General features: G+C 35.6%; 2 protein-coding genes across 5 annotated transcripts in view; one reads left to right on the forward strand and one right to left on the reverse strand.

Annotated features, from left to right (window-relative positions):
- The window catches only part of INTS6 (integrator complex subunit 6), a 90277-nt gene extending 65630 nt beyond the window's left edge, over window positions 1-24647 (forward strand). For all 3 annotated transcript variants that reach the window (XM_072760508.1, XM_072760509.1, XM_025987141.2), the window contains 11 exons: window positions 4339-4491; window positions 4606-4738; window positions 5623-5717; window positions 7917-8027; window positions 9463-9678; window positions 11804-11930; window positions 12756-12898; window positions 13098-13329; window positions 18043-18411; window positions 19442-19535; window positions 21357-24647. In XM_072760508.1, the coding sequence (XP_072616609.1) occupies window positions 4339-4491; window positions 4606-4738; window positions 5623-5717; window positions 7917-8027; window positions 9463-9678; window positions 11804-11930; window positions 12756-12898; window positions 13098-13329; window positions 18043-18411; window positions 19442-19535; window positions 21357-21450 (1767 nt within the window). In that variant the 3' untranslated portion in view covers window positions 21451-24647. The remainder of the gene's footprint in view (window positions 1-4338; window positions 4492-4605; window positions 4739-5622; window positions 5718-7916; window positions 8028-9462; window positions 9679-11803; window positions 11931-12755; window positions 12899-13097; window positions 13330-18042; window positions 18412-19441; window positions 19536-21356) is intronic.
- Window positions 21776-25107, reverse strand: part of SERPINE3 (serpin family E member 3) — a 29369-nt gene continuing 26037 nt past the window's right edge. For both annotated transcript variants that reach the window (XM_072760511.1, XM_072760510.1), the window contains one exon: window positions 21776-22998. In XM_072760511.1, the coding sequence (XP_072616612.1) occupies window positions 22955-22998 (44 nt within the window). In that variant the 3' untranslated portion in view covers window positions 21776-22954. The remainder of the gene's footprint in view (window positions 22999-25107) is intronic.

A 25107-nucleotide genomic window follows, 5' to 3' on the forward strand; every position in this document is an offset into this window, starting at 1 on the left:
GGGTACAGAATCATAGATTTAACACAAATTTCTCTTTGGTCTCTAAATATAATGTAACAAGGATTTGTCTCTGGATTACAATTTAGAATTTAAATAAAAGTTTAGAAAATAATTCCAATTGTTTGTAATCTTTTAGGACTTAATCTTAGAGATTTATGTTGACTTTTATGGTTTTAAGTTATGTCTAGTGTTTTCATTCTGGAAGTTTTAAGAAATAGTGTGACTTATTGAATGATCATTGTGAATTATCAGTTTTCACTGTGTGGTTCTTATGGTGATAGGACCATATACAAATATACAAATTTACAAATAATACAAATTAATATCTAGTCAATGTTAATACATTATTCTTTCAGATTAGCACATTTTCTAGTATCTGAGGGTATCATGGGATACATTTTGGAAGAACATGACACACCACTGTAGCTCTTTTGCTATTAATTACTTTTAGAAGATAAGAATTGTATTTCAGAGACCATGAAGCTGTTTTAACAGTGTTTCATGCAGTTATCAGTTTTTTAATTCAACTGAAACCTTTCTGAAACCTTTATACTTTATTATTTTTATAAGTTTTTTTTAAAAGATTTTATTTATTTATTCATGAGAGAGAGAAAGAGAGGCAAAGACACAGGCAGAGGGAGAAGCAGGCTCCATGCAGGGAGCCTGATGTGGGACTCGATCCTGGATCACACCCTGGGCTGAAGATGTCTGAGCCACCCAGGCTGCCCAAGTTTTTATTTTAATTCCAGTAAACATCCAGTATTATATTAGTTTCAGTTATACAATATAATGATCTAATGTTTTCATACAACACCTGATGCTCATTACAACAACTACACTCCTTACCTATTTCACCTATCCTCTGACCCACCTTCCCTTTGGTAACCATCAGTTTGTTTTCTATAGTGTTTCTTGATTTCTTTCTCTCTCTCTTTCCCCCCACTTTGCTCGTTTGTTTTGTTTCTTAAATTCCACATATGGGTGAAATCGTGTGGTATTTGTCTCTGACTGACTTTGCTCAGCATTATGCTCTAGCTCCATCCATGTTGCTCCAGTGCCAAGATTTCATCCTTCTTTATGGCTGAATAATATTTCATTACATATACATATACCACATCCATTCATCAATTGATGTACACTTGGGCTGCTTCCATATCCTGGTTATGGTAAACACTGCTGTTATTAACATAAAGGTGCATGTATCCCTTTGGATTAGTGTTCTTGTATTCTTTGGGTAAATACACAGTGGTGCAGTTGCTAGATGGTAAGGGCATTCTATTTTTAACTTTGGGGAACCTTCCTACCATTTTCCACAGTGGCTGGACCAATTCCCACCTAGCGCATGAGTTGAAACCTTTAAAGTTTAAACCTGTATCAGCTCTTCAGGCCAATACTGACTTTTAGTTTATACAAGGTCTATAAAGCAATATTTCTTTTATTTATTAGGAATTTAATGAAGTAGTACATGAAATTAAGGCTTTATGAGAACTATCGTTTTTATTCCTTTTCTTTTCTCTGATTGAATCATCAGTTTCAAAATTTATGGAGAAGGTGTTAATTTCTTTAAATTTTATACTCTCTTCTGGAGCCCTTTCAACTTTCATAGAATAGATACTATATTTGTATGAAATATTGTCTTATTGCTTATTCATTCTACTGTATTTAACACCTGTAGTAGTATGTATAGTCCTTGTTGAGCCCTAATAGAAATCCAAAACCAATGTCACAAGCATTGTCTATTAGTATTGCTTTAGTGGTCTGTTGCAAATTGTTAGATTTTGAAGTGTGGGTGGGATTTCAATTGGAGGAGGAAACAGTATGAGCAAAAAGTATGGAAGTAAAAAGGAACAAGGTGTACTTAGAGGACTGAGAAATAGCCGAATATAGGTGGGTCATAACATGTATGTGGGACATTGAAGGTATTAAGGAAACTAAATTGCTCATGACTTTAAATGCAATTTGAGCTTTTCTCATAGGGTGGGGTTCACAGAATAAGTGAGAATGTTTTTAACAGTGCTGCTTTAGGAAGTTTAATCTGGTGATTGTCATCTGCAGCAAAATTAGGAGATGAGTTGGAAGGTAAGCAGGTTATCTAGAGGGCTTTGCTATGATTCACATAAGAGATGTTAAGATGATGGAAGAGAGAATCATAAGAAAGAGACAATATTGGACAAAACTGGCAAAATTTAGTAACTGGAGGATATTAGAGGGAAAATGAAATTTTTGTAAATAATAGTATTCAAGTAAGATGTATTGATACTGAAGTTGTGATTTGTTAAGAGACTGGTTCTGAATTTAAATCATGGCCCCACCTATTATTAGCTGTGTTACTGGTCAGTTATCTTCTCCAAGCCTCAATTTTCCCCTAGTTAAGTGGAGATAACCTCCATCTCGGAATTGTTTGGGGGATTAAATGAAGTAATAAATGCAGAATTTTCTTTGCCATGTTCTAGAAGACATCCTCCTTCACTAGCACATACACTTTTCCTCTTGGATCTCAATATTTTCATCCAAAAATAGGAGTTTCATGGACTGATTCAATAAGATGTCAGGTACCTGTGAGATACAGGAGCACAAGAGGGGTAAAACAGTGCTTACCTCCTGGAATGTTACCATTCCATAGGAAGGTCAGACTTGTAAACATAATACAGAATAGTGTGCTAACTGCGCTAGGCATGGAGCAGAGCCCAGAGGAGATGGTGCTTAACTGCCTGGTATGTATTTGGAGTACATGGCGAGAAAGGGTGTCAGGAAGAGATCTTTAACTTGCTGTTTCAGCCTTCAAAACTTTGGTTGCAATATGCAAGGGAGAAAATAATAAAGCAGTCAAGGATAACATGAAATCTGGGGCATGAAACGATGATGATGTACATGGGTAACTGCAAGTGGTTTTGCATGGCTGGAGCACAGGGTGTTTGTACATGGTGTGGGGGTTGAAAGGCAGATAGGGACCAGATCATTAGGGATCTTTGTGTATGATATTTAAGGAAAAGAGTCTGGGTCCTATTTTTAGGTGATTGACTTGCTACTTTTACCAAATAATTTTAGATAGGGAAATTACATGATCATATTTCTATTTCATGGCTATGGGATTGATTAGAGAGAGCTAATTAGAGAGGTTAATTAAAAATAAGTAGTTGTACTAGTCTAATCTAAAAAATGATGAAGGCATAAATTAGAGTACTAAGAAATAGAAGATAAATTTCTAGAGAGATGAGAATTTAGTATTGACAGAGGGCAGTAACTAAATACTGAGTACCTACTGAGTTTGTGTTCTGCTTAGTGGCTTAGAAGTAGTGGGATTTTATCTAGGTCTTTGTGACAGTTAAATAAATAATGAGAATAAGGAGCAGATACTATAAGGAGAACACCTAGGTTTTTAGAACAGGTTTTATGGTTTGGGGGAGAGATAATGAATCACATAATAATGTGTCTGAGGGACTTAAAGAAGATTCTAGTTCTGTCTAGTAGGCAGGGGAACATAAGACAGGTGAGAGAGGTTTGGTCCCAACTCTGGATTTGAGAGCCACCAAGGTATAGGCAATAATGGAGTAGTAAGAGTCTTTGAAAGCAGTAGCATTTCAGATTATTTCCTCATAGCTCATATTTCCTTTACCAATCTTCAATCAGTGAGATTTTTAGGAAGGAGACTGGGGGGGGCAGGAAATAGAATAACATGCCCTCCCTCCCCCCAGGTATTGTGTTTTTTGTATGTTTAGATCGAGTTGTCCAAAGTAGTTTGTATATACCACAGAGATAAACGAATCAGTCTACTGGCATAGAGAAGGAAAACATTAGAACTTCTATTTATATTTTTCTCCTATTTTTATTATTATCTTAATATATATTTTATTAGATACCTATGAATTAATTTACAAATAATTTGTAAGTAAATGTATATATGTACTAAAATGGTATATTCAAAAACTTATACTAATCAAGGTGTGTGATCAGTTTGGAAACTACTATATACAAGAAATTAAATTGCCACAATTGAGAGCTTAGGAAGGTTTCTGTATTTTAGTTGTTTCTTAGATGTAACAATTAATGAGTACTTACTTAATTCCAAAATCTTGCACTTTTCTGATAAATTTGATTTTAAGACCTAAAAAGATTTTATTTTACATACATTTTAAAATTTTTAGTCTTTTTCTTATGAATGTAAAATTTTAAGCATTACATTTTTAAGTATCTTCCTTCAGCTTTAATAGTGTTTTCAGTAGTAAATTAAACTGTTAACTAGCAAAATTGAGGAACAAAGTAAATTTTGATAGGGATACTGGAAACGAGTTTGTTTATGGTATTTTGTGTGAATAGTAATAAGACTTTCTTCTCTAGCCACCTCGTACATCTCATCCTGTAGTGAAGTTTTCCTGTACAGACTGTGAACCAATGGTTATTGACAAATTGCCTTTTGACAAATATGAGTTGGAACCTTCACCACTGACTCAATTTATCCTAGAAAGGAAATCTCCTCAAACATGTTGGCAGGTAAGCTGAAAAACTAGAGTGACTTAAAAGTTGAATGTTCTTCTAAAAAGTTAAATCGAATCAGTGATTATAAAACATTTTGTAAAGGTCATATGAACCACTCCCTTTTAACAGGTATATGTGAGCAATAGTGCAAAATATAGTGAACTTGGTCATCCGTTTGGTTACTTGAAAGCCAGTACAGCGCTGAACTGTGTCAACTTATTTGTGATGCCTTACAATTACCCAGTCCTCCTTCCCCTTTTAGGTAAGTCATTCTTGTCCCATTCTCTGTGGCTCAGCATACATACATATTTTCCTAAAAACAAAGTTTGGGAACATCTCTCTGTAAGTTCTAATGTCTTATGTAAATTAATGGAACTGTTTTTAATATTCTGAATATTGAACCTGTCTAAGGTTGTTTTATAGCAACCTGTGTATATTTGTGGTAAATTAAAAGTCATTGTCAAAACACCTTTGATTCTATAAACTATTGAAGATACACTTTTAAATTTTAAATATTCTAAGTTTTCTACAAGTTGGATTTCTCATATGGTTAGAATTGGTAATTTTAGGCTTTGTATTTGGTAAACAAGACATTTTGTAGAAGCATATATCTATAAATCTGAGTATTTTCTTTCTAAGAATTTATCTGTACTACTTCACTTGACAAATATTTTTCTAAATGAATGAATTTATTCCAAAATAATATAATAAAAGCCCGAAGTTAGTTTCTGGGGACCCTTGACTATAATTTTTGGGGACTATGGTTTGAGAAGACTTATTTCCTTGTAAAACAGAACCACATCAGATTTAAAAGTTATAGTCAAATATTAGGTATATTTAATAGACAACATTGTGCATACTTTGCTTATATCCTCAAATCTGCTTTATTTCTAGGTTTAGATAGTGTATAGATTTTCTTGTGTATTTTCTGATTCTCCCTTTATTGTTACATGAAATATTGTTACATGAAATATACAATTGGCATCTTTTAAAATTTTGTCCCTTTTAATCTTGTTAAAAACTTAATGTCTAACGTTACTCTCCTACAAATAAGAAGGCAGACTGTAAAAATGGAATGTATTTGACTTGATTTTCATGTGTGAAAACAATAGACAATAATGGTTTGTCTACATTATACATTTATAGATGACTTGTTTAAAGTACATAAAGCAAAACCAACATTGAAATGGAGACAGTCATTTGAAAGTTATTTGAAGACAATGCCTCCCTACTATCTTGGGGTAAGAACGTTATTGTTAAAAATAGAATTTGTTATAAAATTTAATATTATGCTTATAGTTTACTGTGGATACTAAACTTTTATTTACTGCTGTTATAGAATATATATGTCATAAAAATTGAATTTTTAAAAAATGACCAATATAGATATAACGGGGAAGAAAGGTTTTAGTGATTTGCAGAATAATGATAATGATCATGAGAATGTATATATCATACATACATTAGTATGTTGATATTATGCTAAGCATTTTACATGTATTAACATCATTTAATTTATAGTATAGCTCTGTAAGGTAGAAATCATTCTTATTTCACCAATGAAGAAACTAAGGCACTAACAGATTAGATTATTTGTCGAAGGCTGCATATCTAATGTGAGTGAAACTGGAATTCAGTCCCAGGCAGCTTGGCTTTTAGAATAGCTCCAGTTGTTTTACTTCCTTGTTAAATTCAGTTTTATAATAATTTTTCTTTAAGGGTGGTACAGAATGGTTTTTGTTGATTCCCTAAGTCTCCAGAGACATGTTTTTAGGTAGATAAGTATATATTCTCAAGGAATTATATATTTTTAGACCCACAAGTTTGTGATTACATTTGATCCTTGAACAGCACAGATTTGAAGTGCATGGGTCCACTTAATGTGGATTTTTTTTCAATAAATATAAAGGAAGATTTTTTTGAGATTTGTGGCAATTTGAAAACCTTGCAGATGAACTCTATAGCCTAGAAATATTTTAAAAAATCAAGGAAAACTTAGGTGTTTTGTAAGAATATACTGTATATATAAAATACACATTACATACAAAAATTGATTATGTTGTTAGTAAGGCTTCCTTCTGTCAGTAGCAGGCTATAAGTATTTAAGATTTTGGGGAGTCAAAAATTATATGCGGATTTTCTGTTGTGTGGTGTCAGCATTCCTAACCCATGTTGTTCAGGAGTCACCTGTACTTAAAACCTAGTGTATCATAGTAGATAAGACCAATAATGTATATATATTAAATACATTATTTACTGTATGAAAAGTAACTTCTTAACAAAAAGACCAGTGTTAAAAGCACTTTTAAACATTACTTTAATGCAAGAATATTCTAGCATTTGACTGTAATTTGTCTAAATGGTCTCTACTAAGAGCATTAATTTCTGGAGCTTTGAAGATCATATTCTAGAGTTGTAAGAGTTAAGTTGTGTGTCTAGCACATGGTGCTTGCCATGTAAGAGTGAAAAGGAAGAAACAGTGAATATGAACTGTTACATATGTTGACTCATTTATGTTTCATAGCAACTTGCAGGATTTAGGCAAAGCTACATGGATTTTAAATATCAGAGCTGGGATTTGATTTCAGTTTGACACCAGCACTTACACACTTTCTGATGTCAGTGAATGGCTGTCCTTCTTTTCTGACTGCATCCCACTCATATATGCTAGACTGTCCTGTTAGTGATATTTTCATTGTACAAATGGCTCTCAACTGGGCTCTCCTTACAGTTGAAAATTATTTCATAATACCACATCCACAGTAAATATTAGATTTGTTTTTCCTTCTTATTTTTCCTTTAGAGCTTGGGTTTTTGGTTTTGGTTTTCTTTTTTTTTTTTTTAATTTCAGTTCAGGTAATAATAACAATAGTAATAACTAACACTTACTGAATGCCTACTGTATACCAGACGATTTTATCGGTGCTTTACATATATTGATTCGTTTAATCCCGTGATGACCCTATGAAGTAGATATTATTGTCGTTTTACAAATGAGAAGCTTTAGACACAGAGAGGGTATATAACCTGGTCTGGGTCACAAAGCTAGTGAGTAGATGAGCCATAATCTACCCAATTACCCAAGGTAGAAATCTTCCATTTTTCTTGCCTCCTAAAAATTTACTTCTTAATTTCTGTTGAATCTACCTCTGTGGCATGTGTCTGCCCATTTCTTTCAAACTTAGTATCACCAATAATACCAAGGTATCTAGAACTTTACCCTTTCTTTTCCCAGGTGTTGTTAAAGTATAGCCTCTAATCCTTTTAAGCTACCTTTCATACCACTGGCAAACATTTTACTGAAATACAAATATGGTTACTCTCTTATTGAAAAAAAGAATTTTTTTTTTTTTTTTAAGAAATCTTCAAAACTGATAATACAGGTAGCCATACATTTTTGGCAAGTTTAGGATTGAGTGATGTTTTCTTTTTTCCTATAGCCTTTGAAGAAAGCTGTTAGAATGATGGGAGCACCTAACCTAATAGCAGACAGTATGGAATATGGACTTAGTTACAGTGTCATTTCATACCTCAAAAAATTGAGTCAACAGGTAACGTTAAGAAATAGAGCTGTTAAGTATTTTGAATGGTTTTGGCTAAGATGCTTAATCAGCCAGATGTTAGTTCTGATGGTTCTAATGGAATTATGTCATATTAATATATTATGTTTTAAAACCACATATATCATAGATTATTAACATAATTCAGTGTCAAGTACATAGTATGCTGTGTTTTGGAATGTTGATTTCAATTAATAATTCCTAGTTTGTAGAGATGGCTTCATTGTTGTGGCCCTAGACTTTTTATCTGTGAACATTCTTTGTTTTGAGAAATTTATGTTTAGAAAGCTGTTTTTCGGGGATCCCTGGGTGGCGCAGCGGTTTAGTGCCTGCCTTTGGCCCAGGGCGCGATCCTGGAGACCCAGGATCGAATCCCACGTCGGGCTCCCTGCATGGAGCCTGCTTCTCCCTCTGCCTGTGTCTCTGCCTCTCTCTCTCTCTCTGTGACTATCATAAATAAATAAAAATTTAAAAAAAAAAAAAGGAAAGAAAGCTGTTTTTCTTAGACAAAGATGAGTTTTTTTTGCTTAATGTTTTAAAATCTGTAGTTTTTTAAATTCAAAAATGGGAGTTACTTTTGAAATATTTGTAAAAAAAATGAATATTGTCATTTTGAGCATAAATCACATTAGATGCTCTGGTAGTCAAGCAGTATACACTTAGATTGCCAAGATATTAATACTATATAAAATAAGTTGTTTTTCTAGTACTATTGCCGTCTGTACTTAAAATGCTAATTGAGATGTACGTTGGAAGGCATCAAAATATCGTTGTTTTCCAATGAAAAACTACCTATGAACATTTAATTATGTGCTAATAATAGTATTTAAATAAATACCGATGAGATTTTTTCCCCCTAATTTTATATCACCTCTGAATTGGAAATCCATATTTTCATTTAGGGTGCACTTACATTTCATGGTTTAAGTGTAGTGGATATTAGTATATAAAAATAAATTGAAGTTATTTTTGTTTGCCCTGCTCCAAAAGGTTATAATTGAATTGATTTAAAACTCTAAGACAGGCAGCCCTGGTGGCTCGGCGGTTTAGTGCCACCTTCAGCCCAGGGCCTGATACTGGAGACTTGGTATCGAGTCCCACGTTGGGCTCCCTGCAGCAAGCCTGCTTCTCCCTCTGCCTATGTCTCTGCCCCCCCCCCCCCCCGCCTCTCTCTCCCTCCCCCTCCCCCCCCATGTTTCTCATGAATAAATAAATAAAATCTTAAAGAAAAAAAAAGCTAAGACATTATTACTTAAACTATATTTAGTTTACTGAGAACTTGACATAAACTATGCTACCTGGGTTTTTAATTAAGTACATACTTTTTATAACATAAGTATTTAATATATGGGAGCCCAAGACTGTTAGTATTTAATTTGTTGATTTAGATTATGTCCAGACTAAATCTTATTTATTTTTACTTTAGGCTAAAATAGAATCTGATCGAGTCATCGGATCTGTAGGCAAAAAAGTAGTACAGGAAACTGGAATTAAAGTTCGAAGCCGATCACATGGTTTATCAATGGCCTATAGGAAAGATTTTCAACAGTTGCTCCAGGGAATTTCAGAGGATGTTCCTCACAGACTGCTAGACCTTAATATGAAAGAATACACTGGGTTCCAAGTTGCTTTGCTTAATAAGGTAAATGTTATATGAATTTAGTACTGCTCCAGCTATATTCTGTTGAATTGTTAAATAAATCAAATTTCCTATTAACCGATAATTTTAGTTTGTCCAAGCTTTAGAAGTACTTCTATACCTCCGAAGAATAATGATCATTAATACTATTACTGAATCATTGAATTTTAGAATCGAAACAAACATTATGTATGCTGAATGGCTGAATAGATGGACTGATGAATAAACCAATCTATTCATTTTTGTAGATGAGAAAACATATGGGGCACCTGGCTGACTGAGTAGAGCATGTGACTCAGGATCCTGGGGTTGTGAATTTGAGCCCCATTTTGAGTGTAGAGATTACTAAGAAAGAAAGACAATAGAGGCTTACAGATTAGATTGCATAACTAGTCATAGAGTTCACTGCATTTTGGTACTTACACTGATGACCTTGGGTACATCATAAAATGCTTTATGAATATTCATTATTTAAAAGATCCTCATCCTAGTAGCCTTTTATGTAGAAACAGACAAGCTGATCTAAAATTTATATGGAAATTCAAAGGTCCTAGAAAAAGAGTTTTGTAAAATAATAAAGTTAGAAGACTTGTACTATCTAATTTTGAAAGTTACTGTAAAGTTGTAGTGATCATCAACAGTGTTGTGTTGTTGGCATATGGATAAACATATAGATCAGTAGAACAGAAGAGAGTCTGGAAGTAAGCCTTCACACGTGTAGTCAGTTACCTTTTAACAAGAGGTGCCAAAATAATTCAGTGGGTCAGAAGACAGTCTCTTTAGAAATAGTGCTGGAACAATTGGATACCCATATTCAAAATAGTAAATTTGATCGTTACCTCATATTACTTGAAGTACTCATGAATCTTAAATGTAAAAACTAAAACTATAAACTTCTAGAAGAAAACAGAGAAAGTCTTTATGATGTTGGGTCAAGAGTCATTGAAGTTTTCTCAGATATAACACAAAAAGCGCACACACACAAAACTTGATAAATTGAGCTTCATTAAAATTTAAATTTTTGTCTACAAAAGAAATTCTGTAAAATGAACAGGCAAGCTACAGCCTGGGAGAAAATTATATATAGAAAAAAGAATTAGTATCAAAATATATAAAGAAGTCTGTCAACTCCGTGATAATAAGACAAACACAATAAAAAATTGGTAAAATATTTGAACAGATACTTCACCAAATAAGGTACACAAATTTGAACACACACATAAAAAGATCCTGTATTTTAATGACTATTAAGGAAATGCAAATTAAAACTAGTGAGATCCCACTTCCCAAACACTAGAATGGCTATACTTACTATATAACCAGCAGTTTTACTCCAAGGTGTATCTGTCTACATGAGAAAAACGAAGACAATAGCCATAGAAAGGCTTTTTATGCAAATGTTCATAGCATTATTCATAATAGCCAAAAACTGAAAGGAAACTTCATAAACTGGAAAATGGATAAACTATGTCCATAGATTGGAATACTACTCTGCAGTCAAAAAGAACAGACTGATGCATTAATAACATGGATGAATCTCAAAATATCATCCTTAGTGAAAAAAGCCTGATAGAAAAGATTTGATATAGCAAAATTCCACTTATAAAATGGAATGTAGGGAGACAGGAAGCAGGATTAGTGGATGCCTGGGGATAGGAAAAGGGATTGACTACAGATGGGCACCAAGAACTTTTTTGGAATGATGGAAGTGTTCTTAACCTGCATAGTGGTGATGGTTTCACAACTGTTTGCTGATATTCATCAAACTGTATACTTAAAATGGGTTAATTTATTGTATGTGAATGATACATCAAAGCTGTGTTTCTTCTTTAAACTTTCAAAGGTTTTAAAATTTGGAAATTTGTTTTATAAGCTATTTACTTCTCTTAGCCAGAATATATAATAAAATCTTGAAAGATGTGAATTTGAGGTATTTGATTGAGCTCATTACCAGTTTTGATCTTCTGGTTCCCAGGTCTGTTTAGATTGCATCATAATTCTTCATTCTATTTTGAAGCTAATTAGACTTAATATATCTTATTTCAAAACCTATGCTGCAGGCTAGAGGTTTTAGTCTCTTTTAATTCTATGTTGGAATTAAATTTTGTCTTTGAATGTTTTTCAACAGGATTTGAAGCCACAGACATTTAGAAATGCATATGACATACCAAGGCGGAATCTTTTGGATCACTTAACAAGAATGAGATCTAATCTTTTGAAGAGCACCCGCAGATTTCTTAAAGGACAGGATGAAGGTTAGATCATGGTTTTAGTAATGGTATTTCTTTTGTGAATTTCTTACTTTATATTGAAAAAATATGGTATGGGAATATAACTTTTAAAGAATTATTAGTAGTATTACATTTTCTTTTTAAATTCAAACAAATGAAGTAAGGAGTCATCTCTGATTCTCAACATTTTTTTCTATCATCACTGTTGCCCCAAATTCTATTCCCCAGAGGTGACAATCTTTATTAGCAGCTTACTTTCTTTTTTTTGGCTTAGTTCATGCATTCACACGCACACACAAAATCATTTTCTTGTGATACACTAGTTAGTATCTGGTGGTTTAGCTTGGATGGTCAATACGTGTCCTCTTCTTTCAACTATATCTGTAGCACGTAGTACAAATCAAGTCAGATGAGAATTTAACTCTTTGCCATCTCTGATATAAGCATTCCAACTATAGCTTTATATAAAAAGGATTATCTCTGTGTATGTCTTTCCTGTAAATTTTGCTATAATTCTACTTCTTTGGAACAGAGAGAAGAGACATTCCTATTCATGGTAATGTTAACACATCATTACTTATTTTATACACTCAAATGGACTACAATATTTTTGCTTTGTTTAAAAGATAAAGTCAGTTCTTTTAAATTTTACTTTAAAAAAATCTCAAAAAGATTTCATTTTAGTCACAATATTTATAATGACAACATATGAATTTTAGCATATATGGTAAGGGAAGACTGCCTGGAATAATACCAGGTAACATTCATATATAGGAAGACATTATTTGAGATATGAAGTGTTGTTTTAGTGAGGTTAACTTTTGTTGTTGTTCTCTTCTGTTTGAAAAGATCAAGTGCACAGTGTTCCTATAGCACAAATGGGGAATTACCAGGAATACCTCAAGCAAGTACCTTCTCCACTAAGAGAACTTGATCCTGATCAGCCTCGAAGGTTGCATACATTTGGCAACCCCTTTAAGCTAGATAAGAAGGTAAACTTGAAATGTTCCATTGTATAATTCATCTGTGGATTTAACAGTTCTTAATTTAACTAAAGTAAGCTACTTTTCTTGGTAGACTAATAAATGTCAACATAGTTATAATACAGTTGCTCTAATGGGGATTGGAATTAGTTGTACCATTTAAAAACTGTATGTAAATCTAGGGAAATTATATATTTTTTTGTTACAGGGTATGATGATAGATGAAGCAGATGAATTTGTGGCTGGACCTCAAAATAAACATAAACGACCTGGAGAACCAAATATGCAAGGAATCCCTAAAAGACGTCGCTGTATGTCCCCATTACTAAGAGGCAGACAACAAAATCCAGTTGTGAACAATCATATTGGAGGAAAAGGACCACCTGTACCTATGACTCAAGCACAGCCAGATCTTATTAAACCCCTTCCTCTTCATAAAGGTAAGAATTTAAAAACAAACTTTATTTGTTTCTTTTGTGGGGATGAGATTTTTGTAATAGATTGTGGAAGAAATTGATTGATAAAGCCCAAGAGTGTCTAGAGAAGATACTTTTGTTTATTTTAAATTAGCATGTGATCATTTTGTATGTCTTTTTAAAGAACATTTGCTGGACATTTCTTATATTTATCATGCTTTATTATAGCTAGCCATAATCTAAATACCATTTATAAGTCCGTTAAATAAAAAATTCAAAATACCGTTTACAAGTCTTAAGTATTTCAAAATAACACTTATTAAAGGGGTATTAGCAATAGCCACGGAAAGATGGTTTTCAATTTCAGGTTAATTCAACAACTAATTAGGGGCACCTGAGTGGCTCCGTGGATGAGCGTCTCAGGGCGTGACCCCGGGGTCCTGGGATCGAGTGTTGCATCAGGCTCCCCACAGGGAGTCTCCTTCTCCCTCTGCTTGTGTCTCTGCTTCTCTCCCTGTGTCTCTCATGAGTAAATAAAAAAAAATCTTTAAAAAAAACAATCAACTAATTATTAAATACATGTGCTGTTATAAACAGTGCTAGGCATTGAGGTATCATAGTGAACAAGACAATAGTGATCTCTGCCTTTATTTATGATGAGTGAGGAAAGATAGTCATTGAATGTTGAGTTAGAATGTGATGAATGTTATAAAAGGTGGTAAGAGGATTTAACTTAGTTTGTGAGGTCAAGGCCCTTTACTGAGGAAGTTATGTTTAAGCCAACATTTAAAGGGTGAATGGGAATTGTTTCACTAAAGCTGTGCATTTAGTAGTTGTGCTAAGCAGTATGCTAGGCGCTATATATAATATGCTACAGTAGTAGTATAAGAAAAATATGTGCAAGCAAATATACAAAAGAGAAGGGATTATAGGAACTGAAAGAATTCCAGTTTAGCAGAGGTGTTCAGAGTGAGATAAGGTGAGAAATGAAAGATAGGCTGAGGCCAGATCATAGAGGGCCTTGGAGGCCGTCGTAAAGATTCTAGACTTTAAAGACGATAATTTTTTTTTTTTTTAAGATTTTATTTATTCATGAGACACACAAAGAGAGGCAGAGACACAAGAAGACGGAGAAGGAGACTCCCTGCGGGGAGCCCGATGCAAGACTCAATCCCAGGACCCCGGGGTCACGCCCTGGGCTGAAGGCTGGTGCTAAACCCCTGAGCCACGCAGGTGTCTTGACAATGAGCATCTTTGAAAGATTTTGAAGAGCTAGTGACCTGACCTGATTAGCATTTTATAAAAAACAGGCTGACTGTTCTGTTTGGAATATTGTTTGGGAAGAATAAGAATGGATTTAGGGGAACCCTTAGTGAATTAATGATTTCCTTAAATATAGGTAGTGATCATTTATGGCTTATAGCATCATAACTGGAGAGAAACCAAATATTCTATAACTCTTGATGGCATTATACAATACTACTTTTGAAGTACTCTTGCCAAAAAAAAAAAAAAAAAAAAGAAATTGAACCTTAATCTGATCAAGCCTCTAGATCTAACTACCAATTTATAGGAAATACAGAGGTTGGAGAAACATATTAAGTGACAAAACAGGGATACAATTAGCATAATCCAGATTGTGGTAAACTGTAGGACAAAGAATATGGGGTATGTGTGTTTCCAGAAAAACAATTCATAAAGAAAAAAGATTACAGAAGGATTTTATAGATTAAAAGGTAGTTAAAAGACATATAAACCAATAACAATGTATGGGACCTGATGTGGACCCTGAATCAAACACAATCAAACATTTCCCTACAAATAGAAAATATATAAGGTAATTAGATTGTAGACATTGATAGGGTATTTGATGTTGCTAAATAATTGTTATGGATGCATAGAACTTAGGAAACCCAGGGAAGAGCTAATGACCTGGCAGCGGAGTTGTGCGAAGAACATGTGTTTGAGAAATACCTGGATGCACCAGCAAAGACTTGGTGATGATGGACTGGGTATGGGAGCCAGGGCAAGAGAGGAGTTGAGCGATGCTGGGTAGACGAGAGTGACAGGTTGAGTGGAAGGAGAGAGGGTGAGTGAGTTGAGAGTCACCCATTGCCTAGCCACATAGAGATCGTAAAGTAGGAGATGGGTATTTTAGTTTAGACCTCAGAGAAAGAGGCCGGGAGAAAGGGAGCTACAGGAGGCAGTCTTAACCTCCACCGGAGTGGATTAAATTACACCAAGGGAAGCCACGAGAAGGAGAAGCCTACAGCAGAACTTTGAAAATGCCAAAGTTAAGGGGAGAAATAAGGTTCAAAAAAGGAAATTGAGAGGGAAGAATCCAGAAATAGGAGATGAGAAGAACTTGGTGTCGTGAGAGCTAAGGGGAAAGAGAATTGAGTGGTTGGTGGCTTCAAATAATTTGAACAGATTGGTCAAGAGGATTGGAAAAGTTGTGTTGGTCTCTGGCTACCTTAGCAAGAGCGATTCTGGTGGAGTAAAGGTGCCAGAACACTGAAGAAATGGATGGAGGCATAAGAGATGAGAAAATGGAGACAATGAATGTAAACAACCAGTTTAAGAAGTTTAGCTGTGTAAGGGAGGTGGGGAGAGAGTGATAGCTGGAAGAAGTCCTGGGGTTAAAAGTTGTGACCTTGCTTGGGCTTTAAGATGACAGAGTTGAGCATGTTTAAATGCTGGTGTGATGGAGAGAAAGTGTAGTCAGCACCAGATCCCGGGGAAGGCAGAAAGGAATGGTCCAGAGCCCATATGATAGAATGCTGCTTCCACTGGAGCAGAGTGGGTGTGGGCACAAGTTTAACAGTGGGAAGTAGAGGGAGTTTCTATACCACGGCTCTGCTTTTCTTTCCTCTGTGAAGTAGGAGGTGACGTGTACTAACAAGAGGGAAGGAGAGATTGGGAAAGTCAGAGATGTTAAGAGGGGAGAAGGTTAGAATGATCTTTTGTAGGAGAGGGAGAAAGGTTGTAATAAGATTGCTAGGTAGTGGTAGGATCCAGGAACACTTGGATGGTGATGGTGATCACTCTGCAAAGCCGAATGCTATTTCAGTAGTGCTCATCATAACAAGTGCAGGTCTAGAGCAAGTAGAGAGGGTCATCAGATTTGGGGTTTTGCCTGGCAGGGATCATGGGAGGGCAATAGAATGAAAGAATGTAGGACCCTGGTAAAAAGTAATACATTATGTGATGTAAGTTGGATAGATTAGAAAGAAGAATCTAGAAGGTAGGATGGGAGGGAGAAAGTGGAGGAGTTCCTGGAGTAAGAGTCTGGCTGAGTTACAGAAAACCAGCAGGAGTCTTGCAAAGATAAGATTTATGTTCATCTGTCCATGCCTTTGTGTTTGATTTGAGAGGCAAACAAGATGAGAAATTAAAGAATTTGAGTGGCCGTGTTCTTGGCAGGTGATCTGTGTAGACCTTGAAATCACCTGCTACAGTACTTCTCAGACTTCAGTGTGTAGTTGAATCCCCAAAGGATGTAGTTAAACTGCAGTTTCTAGTTCATTGTGTTCATTGTTTCGGGCGGGGCTCAGGACGAGCCCTTGTAGCAAGCTCTCTGGTGCTCATGCTGCTTGTGTTGGACCACATTTTGAGTAGTAATGGCCTAGGACAACGCCCAAGGGACATATGAGGGTAGAAGGAAGTGTGTGAACCAGGTGTGACCACAGAGGTGTACCTTGGAGATCAATAAGCTAGTGACAAGGAGAGAGAGGATGAGCACAGTGGCATAGTTGAGCCTCCAAGGAGCAGGAGTGTTCTAGGAGTGCATGGAGAAAGATCTTGAAGTGGCACTAGAAGGTGAAGGAGTCTGACTCCACATCTTTAAGTCTGTAGAGAGTATTTGAGAGAAAGTAATTTCTATTTCAAGTCTGAAAAGAGCAGTTTCTTGGCCAGAGAGCTGGGTTTTAGTTAAAGTAGGAGTTGTAGAGAATATTCAGGAAAATTTGCTAATCGTGGAAGCGGATTTAGGAAGGAGCCAGAAGTTTGAGGGATTTTTGTGGGAATGAGTTTACCTTTTGGACAGTAAATTGGGAAAGTAGAGGTGGCTTCACCTGGTGTCCTGGAGGTTTGGTGAGCAGTCAGGGAACTTCTATAATTCAGCTGATTTCTGTGGGGGGCAAGAGTTAGCAAGCTTTTTTGTTGTTGTTAAAGTCTAGTAATCTGATGAGCTGCACCAGGCACCAGGCTGTTCTGTGTTGCTCAAGTAACGGAGACTGGATGAGTGGTTTTGAGAGAAGAGTGTACTGTAAAGTGACCTGTTTGATGGTGTGTTCCCTGCAGAATGTCGAACAGTTTGAACTCCTTGTGTTTACTTTTGCCTCTAAATGATAGTAGATGCATAAGGCAGAGGGAGGTTGGAATGAGCTAAGGCTCTCTCTGTGTTTCCCTGAAGTATTAGAAATCTGCTTGTTCAGTAAAACTGCCACAGAATAAAGCAGAGAACTAAAAAGTTGCCTGAAATTCTTTTATTTTTTTCCTAAGGGCAAATAATTTTTTCCTAAGGGCAAAATTAAACAGATTTTGTAAGTACAAATTGAAATCCACTATCTCTTTGGAAAAGCTTAAGAACCATATCCTATTATTTGTTAATTTGCATCCATCAAGGAGATTAATTGTGATTTGCTGTAATATTATTTGTAGCTTTTTTTTACTGTGTGCTTTGAAATTGGCTCATATCTTTTTTTTTTTTTTTTTTTTTTACTTCTTTGTTTTTAGTTTCAGAAGCCACTAATGATTCGACAATAGATGATGTGGTTGAAAATCATGTTGCAGACCAACTTTCATCAGATATTACACCAAATGCTATGGATACTGAATTTTCAACTTCTCCAGCCAATTTACTGGAACGACCAACCAATCATACAGAGGCTCTTGGTCATGACCATTTAGGAGCTAATGACCTCACTGTTGGTGGATTTTTAGAAAATCATGAGGAACCAAGAGATAAAGAACAGTGTCCTGAAGAGAATCTACCAGCATCTTCACTGAACAAAGGAAAGAAATTGATGCATTGCAGAAGCCATGAGGAGGTCAACACTGAACTAAAAGCACAAATAATGAAAGAGATCCGAAAGCCAGGAAGAAGTAAGTATAATTAGAGGCAAACCTCATATTTGATTTCTGTGTGTGCTCAAAGAAGAGAGTCAGATTAATCAAAAACATAGACCTGATTCTAGATGAGTGCTGAACAACGTAGGAGCTGTATGATTTGGTTCTTTATTCATCCTACAAACACTAAATATCTGCTGTGTCCCCAGTATTGTGGTGTAGAGAGGGTGAGCAGGAGGTGCTGAGAGCGGAGCTTAGAGAACACACAGGTCGGCAGCACAGAGTTCCTACCAGGGCAGGAACCTGGTGTCCTGCGTATTTTCTACACAGCAGCTGCAGTGGGATGGAGCAGCAAACCCAGCAAGATGGAGCGAATGTTAGATGACTTCATGTCTGTAAAGTTCCTGGCCTAGCGTCCCCACTGTGTTTAGGGTTTAAACTACAATAGTGACCAGGAGGAGTATGTTTAGGCCCCAAAATGGAAGTTACAGAAACTATATATTTCACGAATACAAAAGGAGTTTGTGAGATACAATTTCAGTATTATTGGCACTCATTCAAGAGATGTTGGCAGATCCCCTGATGGTACAGTGACCCGCGGTGGTTCAGAAGTGGGCAGGTCAGCCCTTGCCACTTAGAGCTTATAGTCCTTGGCAGAGTTTTAGGTGAAAAACTGAAACTGAAATAGCACTTTCCCCGTTTCTCACCCTGCCCTTTGCCCCTCCCTACCATGGGAACTGTAGTTTAGAGATTAAATTATAAGGATGGAGGTGCCTTGCTGCTGCTTTTTCAGTGGCACTAGCAGAAAGCTATTCACTGATTTTTCTCAGTTTTGTGTTTGTTTCTTTATGGGAATTTTTACCAAAAATTAAGTTTAACAAGTTATTTTATCTTTGCTGATATGTGAAATGTGCGTATTATAAAATTTTTAATGAGTGGTGAGAATTTTACGTAGAATATCTTGGTTTTGTGTACTACATCTTGATATAGTAAACTGCAATAGAAAAATAATAAGAGTGTGTAGAAAAGCCACTTAACTTTTTCTTTTTGCTTCTCTTGTTTTAAGAATATGAAAGGATCTTCACGTTACTGAAGCATGTGCAAGGCAGTTTACAAACAAGACTAATATTTTTACAAAATGTCATTAAAGAAGCATCAAGGTAAAGAATCTATTACACATTTTGAAATGATTATGAAATGAGTCCCCAGCTCACAGTCAGGTTTTTAACAGTATTTATTTTGAACCTGTGATAATATGCATATGCATGTGTATGACACACTCATGTGTATATGTTTTTCTTTTTTTTTTTTCTTTTTTTTAGTTTATTGAAAGAAGTCCACTTAAAAAATAGCCATGCACAAATTTTTCACCAACTATGGACCTTTTCTACCTACAGATTACAGATACTTGCATAATTCTCATTTATCCTATTCTGTGGCTTTGGCGGGGGGGGGGGGGGTCTTTATATTTTATAACCTTTAATTTTTCTCCTTTGCATATTTGGGCTATAGTTAATATTAACCAGTGATTAGAAACAACCTTGAAAGACAATATTTGTACGTGGGAAAACCTGTAATTAAGGGGAGCAGAGTTGGACAAATGGGCCTTATTCTGATTGCTTCAGTAGCTCAGGATTATGTACTTTAATACAAGGAATGTGGATCAAGATTATAAATGGTAACTATGAAGTGCAGTTAACTGGAAAGCATAGTTGTAGTCGTTTAGGGAGTATAAAAAACACTTTTCTTTCACGACTTCTTTAGTATTCTAAGAAAACTTAGTGTTAATCTTATCTGACCTTCTGAATATACCCACCCCTTAATAATCCCCTAGTTTCGTCCATGCTACACATAAAGGTATTTTTAGTTGGACCAGTTAATTTTTTTTTTTTTTGAGTGGCTAGAGCATATGCCACTTTGAAGGTTCAAGATCAGACCATAACTTTTCATGTTGTTTTGAGTATTTCGCCTGTTGTTTTCTTTATGTGACATTCTAACAACTTAAACTTCATGGATTTAGCTGTATTCCTGGTGCCTGCCCTCCATTTTTGCCACCTTGTAGAGAGATGTGGAATATTAGGGTGGCTCTTCATACTAATTTACAAGTAGAGAGGAAGAAGGTATAGATTGGACAATGTTTTGATATTCTCATATTCTAAAAAGCATCAGCAGTATTAATACTTCTGTAGACAAATGCAATTTTAAGCTACTATATTAGTGGAAAAAAGTTAAATTACCACTTGAACTGTTGGCTATATCCTATACTACAGATGTCTAATAATCCTTGATTTGCTAACTTTCAAATTGTAATAGAACCCAAGGTTTGTTTTTTTTTTTTTTTTCCAAGATTTTATTTATTTATTTGAGAGAGAGTGAGCGAGTACAAGCAGGGGGAGAGACAGGCAGAGGCAGAGAGAGAAGCAGAGGGAGCCCGATGCGGGACTTGATCCCAGGACCCTGGGATCACAACCTGAGCCAAAGGCAGACGCCCGACCGATGGAGCCACCCAGGCTTCCCTAACCCAAGGGTTTTTTAATGCTGTCATCCAACTGTTCGTTTCTTCTTCTGTCTTGTGGGGATTATATTCATACTTTTTTCACATTCAACATTCAACTTTTAAAGAGCATAGGAAGCTATTGGAGTCATTGCTTTGGAAGTCTAAATTTTGTTAGAATATTTGTAACCCTTGTAAATGGTAGGGTTTCTTGTTTTTCTTTTCGGATGTGAAACAAATAACCTTCCATTTACCTGGGTTATTTGTTTTAGGAACAAACTGTAATTCTGCACTGATAAAATAATTTGCTTATCTGCCAATGGATTTTATATATCATAAAGTTGTTGTTTTTTCATTTTTATTTTCCTTTGAAAAATCTTCCCAAGGCAGTTTTTATCTTTAAAATGACAAAACAAAACACGAACACACTGATCTATATCCATTAAAAAGAAATTGAGAGTGCTATTACTTATTTTTTTTTATACAGGTTTAAAAAACGAATGCTAATAGAACAACTGGAGAACTTCTTGGATGAAATTCATCGAAGAGCCAATCAGATCAACCATATTAATAGCAATTAAAAGAAAACAGAATGTGGCCACTTATTTCAGTATCTTCTCCAAATACAAAGTAAATACAAGACTGTTGTGATCTTGCATTCATTTTTTGACATGCATTGTTGGCTATTTGAAATACTAAGAGCAAGTCTACAGATCCTTTTTCCATCATTTTACAGTGACCTTTTCTTCATTTTGGTTTATTTTTGTAATGTGAAAAATACCACTCTAAAACACATTTTTATTTAACAAACTAAAAATATTCCTCCAAATCTCTTGCTTGTCATTGACTCTTGCGTGTCAATTTCCCTCAGGTTCTATTTTCTTAAACCAACCTTTAAAATTGTCACCTCTGTTAAGGTTGAACTTTGCCAAAAAAAAAAAAAATAAAAAAGAAGTTACTTTGTAATTTTTGGGGAAAAAAGCACATACATTAAAACTAGGTAATGTTTTGTATATACAGTTATTTTGGATATATTATTGTAAGTTGTACAAATGTATTTTGAAGAATATTTAAGAAAAGCACTTTTGTTATTCCATCAATAAATGCTCTATTTTACTCTTGTGTGGTTTAGGAAATAATCACATTTAAAGTAATCATTTAAAACCATCTTAAGGATAATGGAATTTTAAAGGCCTTGCTTTTTAAGCATTGGAAAAATACACCACTTGAAGTTCATATTTGTTAAAGCTAACTGTAATTACCTGTTGCCTAACCTGCATTGTCTTTTTACTCTCTGTTCTTAGATTTTGTTGGCCACACCAACATACTCCCGTTTCTGCGTAGCTAATAGAAGTGACGGTATCTGGGGCAAATAGGCAGACACTTTAAAGGCTGTTTGAAAGCAGACATCTTTCATATTGGTTTCTTTCCTCTCCCCTTCAACACCTTTTTCTTTTCTCACTAAGTCGAAGCTGTTACTTAGGAAGTTGTAAGTTTGGGGTACGCCACATACTCTGAAACGTCTAGCCTTTAGCAGCTTGACGCCATGCTTACATACAGAAGTCCCACAACAGGTGGGGGTAAGGGGGGTCTCTTTGTTCTCCTCTGCTATTCTTATCCGTAAACTCTCCATTTTGTTTAGAAGCTAAATGGAAAGGAAACATTTAAGATGACTTGGCTCATTGTGCATTCCCCCTGAATTACCCAGGATGAGGAAAAACCAACACTCTTTACTGTCCACTCACAGTCCAACATGGCCTCACGTGTCTTCACTGAGGACATGACCCTATGACCAGACTCACTCACCTTTCATAGATCACTGCTGTGCCTTGTAGTGCTTTTGGGGTAACCAGTAGAAAGGAAGGTTAAAATACATTTAGATTAAGAGAGGGCAAAATAAATTTATAAAATTATAGTAAAATCAATGGAATTTTAGTTTCATAATCTTTGAAAATCACATACCCTTATCTTTTTACACTTTAGCAAAACATTTTTAAAATTTCAAGGGTATAGCAGAATGCAGTTGTAACTTTTTATGAAGAAAAGCATAGATGAAAGTGGAGAACATGCTTGAGATCTCGTAATTTAGTCTAGGGGATTTGAAACTCTCCCAATGCTGAAGACAAATCCTGTCAAGAAAAAGAAGCATTTAATGTAATGTTACATAGTATTTTCATATGCAAGTCTTTAAACCTTTTTTACCTCTACAAAATACCTTTAAAGCAGGATATCCTTTAGTAGATGGAATTGTTAAGGTAATTACCTTCAGTCATTGCTAAATTCAAGAGTTACACAAAATCCAGAATATATTGTCTGGTCTTAAATTGTCCTTATGTATATTTTGATTCTGTGATTAATAGAAAGGATTACAAGTCATTCAGATAAAAGTTCATACTTAACAAGAATATTTAGGAAAGGGATTCAGTCCCTTCCAATGTTTAGCAGCTTTCCTCATCAGGAGGTTCTTATTTCCATTTTACAGACTGCTCATGAGGTAATAATCCTTTAGACCGACCCTTCACCTTTACTACATTTTTTGGGATGAATCCTGAGGGAGTTGGGAAGAAGCAGTTTTTTCAGTCTCCTCTTTCTGTCCTTAATCTCTCTGCCACCATACTCGATAGCCCACCTCATCCAAACCCTAATGTCACAAGGTTTGAAACTAATCAAAACTCCATCTTAAGTAGCCCATCTTGCAGGTTTTTTACATTTTAAGAAACTGGGCATATTAGTTAAATTAGTAAAATAACTATAGAATTCTTGTAAGCAAAGGGGAGGGAGAGGGGAGTATATTTGAGGGGAATATCATGCCTTTTAGGCCTTTTAAATCAACGGGGTGGCTTTAGTCTGGACGAATGATATTCTCCAACAGCTCAATCTTGAGTTTAAGGTCGTTTTTCTTAATGTTCCCACATGTGTCCCATTTGACGATGGATTCATTATTTGCCCTTATCGGTAAGGTTTGTCAATTCGGTGTACTGAAGGCTGAGACTGATTTCTATCTCTTGAACACCCCTCTCTCACCAGAAGAGTAGCCACTTGGCCTTGTGTGACGTGGGCAAAGACCTCCAGAAAGAGTAAATACCCTCACAAGGACTATATTTAGATGTGCGGCAGATTATGGAACCGGTTTTGGATGAGCCTTTTATTTTCATTGTGTTTATTGAGGCAGTTCTGAAAACTATCATCGAAATAGTGGTGTGTCCTTTACTGGTTCAAAGGTTTTACGTCATTTTTATGCAGTTGAGTTCCAAAAGAGAAATCGTTCTCTTTTAACTGTCATCAACCTTTATCGGCTATCAGCTTTTGACAATGACCTTTCTGTTCATGTTTAGTCCTGTCTCTGTTTCTCGAGAGAGTCGAACCTGTCGTTTTTTTCATCTTTCATTTTTTTTGACATGTATCCTTTCTGAGAGAGGGCTTTCTGTTGCCTGTTCTGAGTGATAAGTGACAATTTCATCTAATAAACATGGGGTTGGAAATGATCATGGTGAAATCCTAGGAGGATATATTCTGTTGATGGACTTTTTCTCCCCAAATAATCCCCAAATAGATTATTTCCTAGTGAATGATTATCTTCATCCTTTTTTGTCACAAAAGTGTTCCTTTGATTTCTAGCACAAGTTACAGCAGTATGCAAATGATTCTCAGATAAAATGATGTTGACAGTATTTCCTTAACAATTTGTGTAAAACCTATGCGTAATTCTCATTATTCTAACTTTTGACTTTTTTTTCTCTCCATAAATAAAAATAATGCCTGATGTTTAGTTAAAGTAGATCCACTTTTGCTTGATTTTGTTAGTCTTGTTCCATCCTATTTCTTTTTAACACATTGTTCCGACTTGCCAACAACTCTTTACTGAGAATCTCTTTTCCTTCCCAGGCTGCTAAATAATTTTCGGGGCGGCGGGGGGAGGGAGAACATGGAGAGGAATAATTTGAGTACTTTGTTCGCTGTCGAAGCTGAGGGACCTCTGCTAGTCCTTCTGATGTGCTAAGGCCCTGCCTGCACCACACCGTCTCTGGCTTAGCATGAGGTTGTATAGTGGGACTTAGAAGTGCAAACACTTGACCTTGGCGTCATTTCAGCAAGCGTGAGAAAGATCAACAGAAAAACTAGAAATCCAGGGGCATCCACTAGGATTCTGGGGTTGCTGAGTCCGAAGACTCCTTGGCTGTGCTCGTGCCCTGGAGGAACTGTCTTTTGTCCTACGGTGATGAGAAAAGCGAGGCTAC

Source organism: Vulpes vulpes, chromosome 6 (assembly GCF_048418805.1).
Source record: "Vulpes vulpes isolate BD-2025 chromosome 6, VulVul3, whole genome shotgun sequence".
Lineage (NCBI taxonomy): Eukaryota > Metazoa > Chordata > Mammalia > Carnivora > Canidae > Vulpes > Vulpes vulpes.